At 37.0% G+C, this 14517-nt stretch overlaps 2 protein-coding genes across 2 annotated transcripts; both read left to right on the top strand.

The window, feature by feature from the left end:
- Positions 1 to 2285: 2285 nt before the first annotated feature.
- Positions 2286 to 5532, top strand: LOC140806011 (G-type lectin S-receptor-like serine/threonine-protein kinase At5g35370). The gene has a single exon (XM_073162439.1). It carries the CDS (start codon positions 2617 to 2619, stop codon positions 5311 to 5313), a length of 2697 nt encoding a protein of 898 aa, XP_073018540.1. The 5' UTR covers positions 2286 to 2616; the 3' UTR covers positions 5314 to 5532.
- A 1496-nt stretch (positions 5533 to 7028) lies between these two features.
- On the top strand, positions 7029 to 14037 carry LOC140806010 (probable glucan 1,3-alpha-glucosidase). The gene is made up of 6 exons (XM_073162438.1): positions 7029 to 8768; positions 10166 to 10439; positions 10511 to 10646; positions 12132 to 12342; positions 12438 to 12644; positions 13352 to 14037. Exons 1-6 carry the CDS (start codon positions 7173 to 7175, stop codon positions 13718 to 13720), a joined length of 2793 nt encoding a protein of 930 aa, XP_073018539.1. The 5' UTR covers positions 7029 to 7172; the 3' UTR covers positions 13721 to 14037.
- Positions 14038 to 14517: the final 480 nt, after the last annotated feature.

The following is a 14517-nucleotide window of genomic DNA, read 5'->3' as shown; positions in this document are numbered from 1 at the left end:
TGTTTTTTGTTTTAAATTTCAACACACACTTTTATTTTTAATTTTTTTATTTCAACCATTCAAATATCAATTTAGTCTCTCCATAATTTGTCAAATTTCATTTTAATCTATCGATAATGATAAAAAAAATTGTACACACACGCATCGCGTGTGTAGAGTAACTAGTTTATATAAAGAACCTTGTTTATATTAAAATATCTTTTACCTAATATTTAAAATCATTGCATTTGTTTGGATACATGTAAATTAAATTCTTTGGATCGATCAAGCTTTCACTCGTTTAATTTGAAGTTTGAATTTAAATTAACACAATTTTTTTTGTGAAACGGTCTCATGAGTCAATTTGTGAGCTCTTATTTTGATCACTCATGAAAAAATATTATTTTTTATATTAAAAAAATTACTTATTATTAAAAATATGAGTAAGGTTGACTCGTCTCAGAGACAAAAATATGTGAGACTTGCCTTCACAAAAGACCTACTAAAAATATATATGATTTGCAATTTCCGAAAATAACCTTTACTTTCGTTTGAAGAAGAAAAGTGGAAAAGGGTCCACCGACAACTATAAACACAGTACATCTTTTGGATTTATACGACATACAATAATATATGGGCTTAAGCCCAATCAACAATACAACGGTAGCAAAGCCCACAAACATTAGGATTCTTTGCAAAATGATTTATTTATTTTATAACGTCCACAAATTTTTCTTCAGAAAAAAAAACAAAAAAAAAACTATGAATTGAAACGATTCAAATTCAATCAATTCTATAAAGGATAAAAACAAAAAAAGATTTGACTAACTCTTTCATCGATAACTTCTAGATATTCATTCAATAAGCCTAGATTGTCGAACTCGGATTGGTACGGACATACTTTATTTGATATTTAAGAGAAATATAGGCCCAGACCACATATGGGCCTCCATAGCCCATCTCCAATCAAGATGGAAAGTCAATCATGACTCATGTATTCTCCTATAAATATCATGTTTGGATGTCTCATTCATGGATTCACTATATCGTTTTCATCAGCACCTTAGCTGCTCCTCATATATCTTCAGTCTCTGACTTGAGCGTCGGGACACCCTCTTGACCCCCTTCTAACGGTCTTATTCGTGATTTCAGGCTCGGAAAAATTTTGCAACCTACGTCTGTACTAGTGACACTTGTTGGAATCGGACCCTAAATTTTCCGTGAGTATCAACAACCTATAAAAAATATTTTAATATTAACTAGTTATTATATTTACATCAATTATGAGAAATTTGGTTCAAAACATACTATGTATAGTATACAGATTATAAATATACAGTTTTGATATCCTGCACACCTATCGTGCACACCTTCGTGAGCATCGATGATGTGTCATTCACTAATTGGATGAAATATATATATATATATATATATTTATATATGAAAAAAAAATGATTTATAAATCTAATATTTGTAAAAAAAATTCAGTTATGTTTCATATCTGGGTACAAACTTTTAATAAATATAAATGAATAAAAAACGACTTAGAGACTAGAGAGTGGTCAATTTGAATTTACGACTGGCGTGACAATGTGTACACATGTGAAAATTATTATTTATTATATATTTCTAAATAAAGTATGTATATAATATAATATAATATATTTTTTTATATGCCAACAAAAGAAAGGTCAAACACGCGGCAGTGGGACAAACAACATTATTGGTTGCTGGCATGTTGACTCTATGATTTGATGGCCCAAATTGAAAACTTTGGGGATAATAATATAACAAATTAATAATAAATTCTTTCTTGTCTCGGTTGACTTTCAACACAATCGCCAATTGAATTTATTGTCACAACCTCCATCCGCTAGCACCACCTTTTCATTTCAATACTTTAATTGTGATAAACTAATTTTCTTTCAACTTGTGACAATTGATAGTTTAGAGAATCGTCGAGAAAGTTAAGGATTTGAAAGTTCTTATCATTGTGTTTGGATCGAGAGTTTTTTAAAAAGTTCGTTGTGTTCAATCTTGTTTAAACTTGAATACACTGATCTCGATTACGTATATATTTTTCAGAGCTCGGAAAATCATTTATTTATTCTTAAATTTAAGTGCTAAACTGGTTTAGTTTTGTAAAGCTGGAATTTGGAAACTTGACCATCATTCTAGATTTTGTTAAAAAAAGCCGATTTTGTTAAAACCCAAAAAAAAACCCACAGAAATAATGTAATTTTATCTATGTATTTATTATGAGCGAAGATTGTATACATTTTTATCAAGATAGATACCAAACAGACACAAAAGCATCCAAAGCAGACAAGATTCTTTTAGTATTCACAGACGCACACCGAGTGGCGTCTGCCTTAATAGCCAGCACCGCCGTGTATGCGGCGGCGACCACCGGGAATCGACCCCACCCCCACCACCCACAAACTTGGTCAAAACCAGAGAAAAGGAACACAAATATACAGCCGTTTTTCCTTCCTTTTGAACACCCCAAGAAAAAATTACAGCCACCATGATCAAATGATATGAGGCTAAACATTGACAAATTTGAAGAAAATTCAAGAAAACTCCACTCCACGAAACGCCATCGAACTCCTCCTTCCCCCTCCGCTGTGCGACTGCATGGAGTCCTCCGCCACCACCGGCACCGTTGCTTGGTCTCTTCCGCTTCTTTTGATTTCTTTTCCCAGCCCAAGAATTGCCATCATCTTCTTGCTCTGTATACTCTTCCCCTCAGCTCTGTCCGCCCCGGTTTCGTTTTCAATTAGCCCAAACTTCACGGCTACTTACTACCATTATATCGATTCCTCGGGTGCATTTTTGGGTTCTCGTGACGGATCATTCCAGGCCCAGATAATTAACCTGAAACCCGAAAACCGATCTTTCTACCTTCTTGTTGTTCACGTTTCTTCAGGAGCTGTTATCTGGTCTGCGAATCGCAATACCCCGATTTCAGAATCGTCTGAATTCCAGTTTTCAAGCGATGGGATGACTGTTTTCAACGATCAGAAGAAACCCATTTGGTCAACGCCGCGGAATCTTACTCCGGTTTCTTCTCTGCAGCTGCTTGAATCTGGCAACCTGGTCATGCTCGACGCTGCTAACAATACCGTGTGGGCAAGTTTTGATTTCCCCGCTGACGTGATTGTTGCTGGACAACAATTAAAGGTTGGAAAATCGTTGGTGGCCTCTTATCAAAATGGGGATTTAGCTGAGGGCAGCTATTCATTTGTAGTTGGAAAAAACGACGCGATGCTGCAGTGGAATGGGATGAATTACTGGGAACTATCAATGACAACTAATGTTGTCAGGAATACTAATTGGGATATTGAGTACATGGTGATGAATTATACAGGAGTGTATTTGATGGGAAAAAATGGTGCACAAGTTGTATTTAGAATTGCGTTGCATGGTTCTGGTGATGTTGTAGACAACCCAGCGGCTTTTCGTATCATGAAGTTGGATTCTAGAGGGGTTTTTAGTGTTTCAAAATTTAGTTCAGGTGGATCAAGCAAGCAAGAATTCAAGGTTCCAGATGATAGCTGCCGAATCCCATTTACATGTGGGAAGCTTGGATATTGTACTAATGGAGGAACATGTCAGTGTGCACCGGGTTTTCACGGTGATCCCAGGACCGGCAATGGGATTTGTGTGCCAACGGATGGATCTTTGGCTTTGCCAGGTCCTTGTCATGGATCACAGCCGAATATAACCAACATAAAGTATTCGCCATTGGGTGTTGATGTGGATTATTTCTCCAATGACTTTTCCAATCCTGTTTTACATTATGTGAATCTAACTGCCTGTATGAATCTGTGTTCTGGCAACTGTTCTTGTTTGGGGTTTTTCTACAGCCAGGGTTCTGGCTCATGTTACGTGATCGAAAACCAAATAGGTTCCATGACAACAAAATTGAGCTCGCCAACGAATAAGGATAGATTAGGATACATTAAAACTATTGTTGTGGGAACTCAAATAGGTGTTAAGGAGAGCGAGAAATCAGATTTCCCCATTTTGGCAGCGATATTGCTGCCATCATCAGGGGTTATGGTCATCGCCATGGTAGCATTTCTGATTTGGTTGAGGAGAAGGCGGATAAAGAGAAGGTGGATTAGTAAAAGCATAAATTCAAAGTTGGGCCGTGGTAATTCCATGTCTGCTGAGGAAGAGATGGATTTTATTTCCATACCTGGTTTGCCGGTGAGATTTGAGTATGAAGATCTTGTAAAAGCAACAGATTGTTTTAAGACTCAAATTGGTTCTGGTGGATTTGGTACAGTATATAAAGGTACCCTTGAAGATGGGACAGATGTAGCAGTGAAGAAAATCACTTGTTTGGGAGCACAAGGGAGACGAGAATTCTTGGCAGAGATTTCGGTTATCGGGAAGATTCACTACATCAATTTGGTGAGATTGAAGGGGTTTTGTGCACAAGGAGGGCAGAAATTCTTAGTCTACGAGTATATGAATCGAGGATCGTTGGATGTCGCACTTTTTCATGGTGAACCTGTTATGGAATGGAAGGAGAGATATGAAATAGCTCTTGGAACAGCGAGAGGGTTGGCATATTTACACACTGGATGTGAGCACAAGATCATTCACTGTGATGTCAAGCCAGAGAACATTCTCTTGCACGACAAATCTCAGGTGAAAATTTCTGATTTTGGGCTCTCAAAGCTGTTGAGTCCTGAAGAATCGAACTTGTTTACAACTCTTAGAGGCACTCGGGGTTACCTAGCTCCTGAATGGCTAACAAGTTCGGCAATTTCAGACAAAACCGATGTATATAGCTATGGAATGGTGCTTCTAGAAATCGTAAGAGGCAAGAAGAATTCCTCTCAAGCGAGGAGTGCTAATTCAGGGACTGACAGTAACAGGAGGAACAGCCAGTCATCTCCTTCATCGGTAGAATCTGGGCAAAGACCAATTTACTTCCCCCTATTTGCATTAAACATGCATGAGGAAGGACGTTACATGGAGCTGGCAGATCCAAGGCTGATGGGCAGGGTTTCAAGACAGGAGGTAGAGAAACTCGTGCGAATTGCTCTGTGCTGTGTGCAAGAAGAACCCAACTTAAGGCCTTCAATGGCCAATGTGGTCAAAATGTTAGAAGGTGTAATGCCTTTGGGAGAACCGAGAATAGAATCGCTCAACTTTTTGAGGTTCTACGGACGGAGATTCACCGAGGAGTCTAGATTTGGAGAAAGCAACGAGCAGAACGAGCTAAGGTTGTACAGACAACCAACGGGTACTAACACTAGCAGCTCATACAACTCTCTCTCTTACATGTCATCTCAAGAAGTCTCAGGTCCTAGATAGCATTCATCTCGACAATATCATCACCAAATTCACATTCTGAGAGACACCATCATTGTTGTTCTACATTTCAAGACCAATGGACATAACAGTAGGGTTTGCAGAATGTACAATAATTTTTTTTCTGATGCAGCAGCACCAAGGAGAAGCATATGTAATTATAGAGATTCACTATTATCTGTGATGTAAAGTTTGGAAATCCGAATTAAGAATTTGATTCAATCTCTCTGTTCTGGGAAAAGATGAGTGCTCGCTCTATCTTGAACTCGCTGGCAGGGTGGAGAAAGGATGTTGACAGTTGGCTTTGAATCAAAAGCTAACTCTCTATGTCCCAATTTCATGTGAATAAAAAGAATACTATGCTGTTTCAATCTCTGCCATGAAAATGAAGGTTCTTGGCGGATTATCTCAATTATTTTCTTGAGGCAAAAGCTAGTTCAATGACACTAATAGATATCAAATCACCAATTGATGTGGATAAATTTTGGCTGAAGCCTTGGTGAAAATGTCATCTCTTCATTTCTTTTCTTTTTGAAAAATGGCATAGTACATGATTCCTATATAATATATTCTGAAGCAACTACAGTAATGAATTTAATGAACTAAAAACATTGGTAACCTGCTTCCTGTTGTCCACAATATGACAATTAACTCAACTTTTTCCAAGTAACAAGTCAAGAAGAGCCTCTTCTTCCCCCTGCAAGTGCAACAACAGATGTGGGGAAACGATAAGATAATCAGCTCCATTCAGCTAGGGAAGCTGGCATACATACCATTAAGGCATTGAATTCAGTCTCTTCATCTATTGCACCAACTACAGCAAGATCATCCTAAAGTTCCTGTTTCCAAAAGTGAGAGTCAATTTTATCTTAAGGATTTATAACTCCTGGCAAAATTTAGAAAAGACGTTTATATGGTCATCAAATTTACAGCAACGGCAACCCCTCGGCACTTCAATCATGACTTTCTAATAGTTGCATATGTGACAGATACTTCACATTTTTACAACAGAGCAAATATTGCAATAAATCATATTATCGTGCAAGTGTAACTTTAAACACCGATGGCACAAGGGTTGAAAATTATGTAACTAAAAGAGATATATGCCTAAGAATGCATACATCATGGGCTAATTGTAAGGCACCATTTTTATCCTGCAACAAGAAAAGGAGGATTGAGCTACAGATACAGACGGACTTGTGGTAAAGAATCAAGCTTATGCAAGTAAGAAATTTAAGGAAAACTGAACAAGGAACAACAATGAAGTTTCTTTTAACACAAATTATTAGCAATCATATATTGTTATATTTTAAATAGGTTGGTTATGAAGAACTCACAATACAATGCGCATAGGGCTAAACTTTATTGACATTTTTTAAGTTAATTATTTTATTTTATTAAAAAATATGTTTTAAAGAATATAATAAGCTCTATAACGTGCAATCTAATCAGTATATTATAACTCCATCAAATCAAAATTAATTTTTTTAAAAAATTATATACTAATCAGTTCAATAAATAATTTCCCATTAAGTAAAAAGTTGATATTATTTTTTGAAAAGTGATGTACTCAATTATGAATTTATAAAAAAAGGGATACATTGGAAAAGGGGCGAAACAAAATTCATGAAAAAATTAAGGACCAATTTGTAAATATCGGAAAATGTAATGCTAAATTGTGGTTTCTGTTAGAATGAGGGGTAGTTTGAAACAAAACACCTCTTCCGATGGTCTAATTTACGACTTCTAGCGTCTTTGTTTGAGAGCCACTACGGAGTGATTCTTCTCCAATGAAAGGCAACCATTTTCTCTATTTCATGATTTCCACGGAATAAGAGTTACTTGCTAGAAAATTACGATACATGGGAAAGCCTCTGAGCATCTTTTTGTTCAGTCTCCTTCTCATAAACTGCGTGTTTTCTTGGAAGAAAGATGAATTCAGGAACTGTAATCAGACCCCTTTCTGCAAACGTGCCCGATCTAGGAAACCTGGGGAGTGTTCATTAATCGCTACTGATATCTCTGTTAAGGAGGGTGATCTTGTAGCTAAACTTATCCAGAGAGAAAAGGGTGTAGAAAATAGTGAGAATCAGGAGCAGTCCATCATCAGTAAGCCTTTGGTTCTTACATTATCGGCTTATCAAGATGGTGTTTTGAGGCTCAAGATTGATGAGGACCAAAATCTAGGCCCCCGGAAGAAGAGATTCGAGGTTCCAGATGTGGTTTTACCGGAGTTTTTGGAGAAGAGGCTGTGGTTGCAGAGGCTGAAAGAGGAAGAAAGCCAGGATGGTTCGGGTACTCTGTCAGTTTTTTATCTTGCTGATGGTTATGAAGGTGCGATTAGGCATGACCCTTTTGAAGTATTTGTGAGGGAGAGTGGTAAAAATGGGAAAAAGGTGTTGTCTTTGAACTCGAATGGCTTGTTCGATTTTGAGCAGCTGAGGGAGAACAAGGAGGAGAATGAGGATTGGGAGGAGAGATTTAGAAGTCACACTGATACACGGCCGTACGGACCGCAAAGTATTAGCTTTGATGTGTCTTTTTATGAGGCTGATTTTGTTTATGGGATTCCTGAACATGCCACTAGTCTAGCTTTGAAGCCAACTAGAGGGCCGGGTGTTGAGGACTCTGAGCCCTATAGGTTGTTCAATCTTGATGTCTTTGAGTACCTCCATGATTCACCTTTTGGGCTTTATGGGACTACTCCTTTCATGATTTCACATGGGAAGTCGCGAGGGAGTTCCGGGTTTTTTTTGCTCAATGCTGCTGAAATGCAGATTGATGTTCTGGGGCCTGGATGGAATGATGAGTTCTCTTCAGTCTTAAGGTTGCCTTCTGATCAGAAGAGAGTTGATACCTTTTGGATGAGTGAGGCTGGTGTGGTGGATTCTTTCTTTTTTGTTGGTCCAGGGCCAAAAGATGTAGTGAGGCAGTATACTGGTGTGACAGGAACACCGGCAATGCCACAGTTGTTTGCCATTGCTTACCATCAATGCAGATGGAATTATCGGGATGAAGAGGACGTTTACAACGTTGACTCCAAATTTGATGAACATGATATTCCGTATGATGTTTTATGGCTTGATATCGAGCATACTGATGGGAAGAGATATTTTACATGGGACAGGGTTTTGTTCCCACACCCTGATGAAATGCAGAAGAGATTAGCTGCAAAAGGTAGGCATATGGTCACAATTGTGGATCCTCACATTAAGCGAGATGAGTCATATTACATACATAAGGAGGCTTCCCAGAAGGGATACTATGTGAAGGATGCGACAGGAAAGGATTTTGATGGTTGGTGCTGGTCTGGATCCTCATCATACTTGGATATGCTGAGTCCAGAGATTAGGTCCTGGTGGGCTGGGAAATTTTCATTTGACAATTACGTTGGTTCAACTTCGTCCTTGCACATCTGGAACGACATGAATGAACCTTCTGTATTCAATGGTCCAGAGGTAATTTTTGACTGATTCTGTATTGGTTCCTGTTACTTATTCGGCTTGCACTGTTCTTGTTAATCAATCAAATTGGTTTAGTTTCGTTGTTGCACTAAATTAAAACCTGGCACTACTAAGATCTCAAGCTTATTGTTGTTTTTTTTACCTGCTATACAACTGCTTTAATTTGTATACAATATCAAAAGCTTATGAGGTTCATGCATTGCTTTAAATTTTGATGTAGGCATGTTGATCTCATTCTCATGATATTCTAGGTTATCAAGGAAGGATAGTATAATATTAATTATGATTCCTGTTATGCACTTTTTGCTGGGGTTCGAAAGTCGAAACAGACTGTCGATGTCTGAAATCACATTAACAAACATTTATTTTTTTTGGTAAGACACGCTAACTGGTATTAGTGTGATGTGGGTGTATATGGGTAACTGGTTTGGGTAGTGTCATGATGATATCAACATGTGAGACGGATCTTTCATTTTAAGCTCTTTTTCTAGTGAGGATGGCCTTTTCTGGTCAAGGTATTTTCAAGGGAGAGATCCCTGCTCAAGGATATTGAAGTGGACCAAGCTCTGTGGTTTCACAGTTGTGTCAGTAGTTAATACCTCTTTATTCACTGGATGAAACTTCTTGCTGCATTTTGATTTTCCTGCTTTAGTTTGTCTGTCATTGTCAATTAAGTTTTTGATTGTTGAAGGTCCAAGGCAATAATATTTATATTTCTTCTGTGATTAATACAGTTTTATACTGTCAAAGCTAATAATTTCATATAGAATTTTTTTACTTTTGAATTTTTGTATTTCCAATCTCAAGTTTTATATCGATTTTCTCCCAATAACTTCACATCTATACAAGTTACTTAGTAATCAAAAACCATAATATTTTGGAGGTTCGTCAATTTCTTCCAAGGTATTTTTCCTTGGTCAGAAATGAAATGAATGATATTCTTGTGTCTTACCTTCATTAAAAATATTGGTTCAGTTATTTCTCAAATCGTTTATGTAACTAGTGATTGTCCTACCATGTAATTCTAGTTTGATGATTCACTACTTATATGGTTGAATCTGATTATTTCTACTGTATCTTCACTCCTAGGAATTCGTAGTGGCATCTCAGAATCATTTTGCAGCTACACATTCGCAATTTCATGCTTGTATCACTGCTATTATATTTTTAGGGTGTTCAGGGCAGATGCCTTCCCACTTTCTGGAGATTCTAATGTTTACTGAATTATTGGATTTTTTATGCCCTTTTCAAGTGGACAAGTTTTCAATTCCCAAAATCCCGTCAAAAAATTTGTTACTCCCTAATTTTGTGACTTGGTAAATCTGGAATAATCACAAATCCTGTTAATCCTAGACCCCCCTCGTGAAAAAGTGGTTCTTTTTCTACATCAGGTTTCGATGCCTAGAGATGCTTTACACTATGGAGATGTTGAGCATCGAGAGTTGCACAATGCATATGGCTATTACTTTCACATGGCAACATCGGATGGACTTGTTATGCGTGTAGAGGGGAAAGAACGCCCTTTCGTTTTATCAAGAGCATTTTTCCCCGGAAGTCAAAGATATGGAGCGGTTTGGACGGGAGATAATACAGCTGAATGGGAACATTTAAGGGTTTCAGTTCCCATGATCTTGACACTTGGTCTCACAGGGATATCATTCTCTGGTTAGTTTCTCCATGTTAGCTTACCAATATATATGAATTTACTCTCCAGTGATTTTATATGTATTCTATAGGTGCGGATGTTGGTGGATTTTTTGGAAATCCGGATACTGAGTTGTTGGTTCGCTGGTATCAGCTTGGTGCCTATTATCCCTTCTTTAGAGCCCATGCTCATCACGATACCAAGAGACGGGAACCTTGGTTGTTTGGGTATGGTATTCTCTTTTCCACCTTTAGATAGATGCCAGAATGAGGCTAGTGTTTTCTTGCATATTGGTGACAACACAAAATAGAGAGAATATAAACTGATATATAGAAAATAGTGAATCAAAGAACAATGTTGCACAATTACATTGACTCAAAGCAACAATAACTACAATAATCTGAGCAAAACACCCAGCCGAGGAATAAATCATTTACAAGAAGAAAGGAACTCCTCTCCCCCTACCCTAGCTCAAGCTAGCAAAATCAAGGAAACAAATGTGAATTCCCCTCCAACCAACTCTTTTCTTATTTATTTTCCTTTTTTCCCTCCTCAAGCAACTTCTAGGCCCAATTCAATTGTTCCCACAAAACTCTTTAAACTATTTAGGCCCAATCTACTCAAGTCCCTAACACATATTATGTCTGTTAGAGAAATAAAAGTTTGGTTGAGTGGTTGGGCAATATGTTGCATTTGAATAGCTGTTTGAAAGTAAGTCATTTACTCCGTGAGACTGTGAAAGTATAGTACCCTATGTAAATCGAGGCCAAGTGACTTATGATTGAATCTCAAGGTTTTCTTATCATTTCGTAAATTCGATAATAGGCAGCCAAGTGATAAATTCGTGGATATTTGAATTTAAGATTAGGCAATGACTATGACTTATAGATGTAGTTGCACTGTGTAGGACTGATCATTGGGGAATCATTTGAGAAGATTTCCAACCCATGTGTAAGTACAAGTCAAGAGTTATGGTGTTTAGGTTATGGGAGAGAGGGAGACATATCATAGTATGTTCATCTGGTGTCTTTTCAGCTTTGATTTAAGCTTGTGTGAAATTAATATTCTCCTTATAAATTTCATGCAATGCAAGTGCCTGAAAGTTTGATCTGTTTCATTGATTTGCGTGGTGTTAATAGCTGTTATGAAACAGGATTTTGTGATGTATAATTATTGTTTGATGTTGATCTTGATAAGCTTGGCAAGACCTTGTGTATCATTACAAGACCCTCAGATATCCTTATGAAAGCATGCTAGGAAAAGGAAAGATAACTGGTGACCAGCGATTATTGCTGACAATTGTGTGAATAGATACAATAAACTAAGACTTCGCCTTTCTGATATGCTGATAACCGGTCAATCAGTTCCCTTGCTTCATTATCACTCTTATTAGTTGGTCATGCGCTTCAGTCCCTGTCGTAATGTGCATGTGTAGTGAAATTTCAATCTTTAATATTATCATATTTTTGTATTAACGTGGGTTTTTTCGATCTTCCAATGATTTCATTAAAAGAATTTCCTGGCGCGTGGCTAAATTAATACTATTTGGCCAACTGAAATTGAACTTGGTTTTTACCTTTTCACGATTCATCTCCACATTCTTCACAACTGTTTGATTCTACTAACTGCACCAACAGTATGTATCCATTTATATTTATCAACATATTTGTCTTGTGTATAATATGAGTGAGCTCTATCCATGTTTGATGCAGGGAGCGAAATACAAAACTCATGAGGGAAGCCATACATGTACGCTACATGCTGCTTCCTTACTTTTACACGTTATTCAGAGAAGCAAACACCAGTGGTATTCCTGTCGCTCGTGCACTTTGGATGGAATTTCCTTCTGATGAGAATACGTTCAGCAACGACGAGGCGTTTATGGTTGGAGATGCCCTCTTGGTGCAAGGAATATATACTGAGGTCTCTCTATAATCAGATTTATTTTTATTTTCAATGTGAGATATTGATGTTTCTCTTTGAACCTTCTAATGCATGGATGGTAAAATTTTATACAGCGAGCTAAACATGTGCCAGTTTATCTTCCTGGGGATCAATCTTGGTTTGACATGAAAACTGGAGCTGCTTACAAGGGAGGAGTAACACATAAGTTGGACGCTTTAGAAGATAGCGTCCCTGCTTTTCAACGGGCTGGTACCATCATACCAAGAAAAGACAGATTCCGAAGGAGCTCAACTCAAATGGAAAATGATCCGTACACTCTGGTATGATTTCGAATTAAAAGGTTGACCCTCTTTTGGAATTTTGTAGAAATGAGCTCACTTACACAGAATGCGGGAACTAAGCACACCCACCCTTGACCCTCCTCACTCCATTTAATTTTTTCCATTACTTTTGCAGTTTGTGAAACTTGATATTTCGAGGAAAATTTCAATTTTTTCGGTTTACTTTTGCACTTCAATTCTTCCTTTATAAAAAGTGAATGTTCATACCAATGACATAAATGGCAAATGATATAATTTGTTTATCTTTGTCGATATAGTGGTAAAAAATATGAAATTTGATTGTCTTTGTGCTTAGCCAATAGTGTGTATCTCGGGCCGCCATTCTATATAAAATGACGACTATCTGTTCCTTCACAGTTCTATTTTCTTTATAAGCTTAAGACGGGGCACCAAATTAGTAATCATGAATGAAATATAACGATTTGGGTAGTCTTTTTTTGTTTTTATTTTTGGACTATGGTTCCCATTCTTGATCAGAGGACCAATTCATATATCTCCTGTAGCGAAGCAATGAATCTTACTTATGTCAGCGTGCTAATTTTTTATCCGTTGTATATGAGTATCATACTAGTATGAAAACAAACTGAAAAAGAGAGGGGCCTGCTGGTCTGCCCATGGCTTCTGCTGGCTCTCCTTCCCTTACGGGATAACATGTTATACTCATTTCCATTTCTTGTGCCTCGCAGGTTGTAGCTCTTAATAGTTCCAAGGCTGCTGTAGGTGAGCTTTATGTTGACAATGGAAAGAGCTTCGAATTCCAGCAAGGAGCCTACATACACCGTCGTTTTACATTCTTGAACGGAAAACTCACATCATCAAACTTAGCGCCTACAGGAGCTGGCAGCAACAAATTTACCTCAGAATGCGTTGTGGAGAGAATCATACTCTTAGGTTTGTTTCCTCAACCGAAAACTGCTCTGATTGAACCGGCAAACCAGAAGGTTGACATTGAATGGGGGCCACTCCTCCTTCGAGGAGGGAAGAGCTCATCGGTTCTGACCATCCGTAAGCCTAATGTTCGAATTGCAGACGATTGGACGATCAAGATTTCGTAAGAATCTCTTTGAGGGTTGTTCTGACTGCTGTAGCCTTTTGCATTTTAGATGGGAGGGCCTTCTGTATCAGTATCATGATCTGCGGATTCGAGTAAGATTAGATTTTGACTAAAGACGAGAAGTGATTTTGGAACTTAGGACAACAGCTTTAATACTTCCATGTATTTTTGAAAATGTTGATGTTGCAAGATCATTTCTGACCCAGAGAATTATCTGTGTGTTGGATTACAAGGAATGAAATGAAATCCTCTTTTCCACGTTGTACTTAATTTCATGCTAAACAAATATAAATAAAACTATAATTTCAATTATGTAAAGAGTTATTTGGCAAATAATTAAAATTAAAGTCTAATTACAGGTTTATGTTTTTGTATCAAGAAAAAAATATCACACAAATGAAGCATGTGGTTTCATCCTGGATTACAAATCTCGATGAGGAAAAATTTTATTTAACCCACAAAATTCAATGTTTTGAGCAAGCTTTGTTTCCTTTTATGGAATATGAAACAATGTTTTTGTTATTTTAAATTATATTTTGACTTAATATTTGGATCTCAAATAAATGATTCAAACTTTAAAATTTTGACTGCAGGGATTAATTTTTAGTGGATTTGATTTTAATAAAATTATATATTTAAATTTATTTAAAAGCAATGAAAATTGATTTTCAGTAGTTATGGAAACAACTATTACAAATATATTTCTATATCAGAAAAATAAAAAATATATTTTCTCATAAAAATTCGATTTTTAACATTTATATTACAATTTTTATAAAAATAAAATATTTTTAATAT

This window comes from Primulina eburnea, chromosome 11 (genome assembly GCF_022965805.1).
Source record: "Primulina eburnea isolate SZY01 chromosome 11, ASM2296580v1, whole genome shotgun sequence".
NCBI classification, from domain to species: Eukaryota; Viridiplantae; Streptophyta; class Magnoliopsida; order Lamiales; family Gesneriaceae; genus Primulina; species Primulina eburnea.
This window is presented reverse-complemented; position numbering and strand designations above follow the sequence as displayed.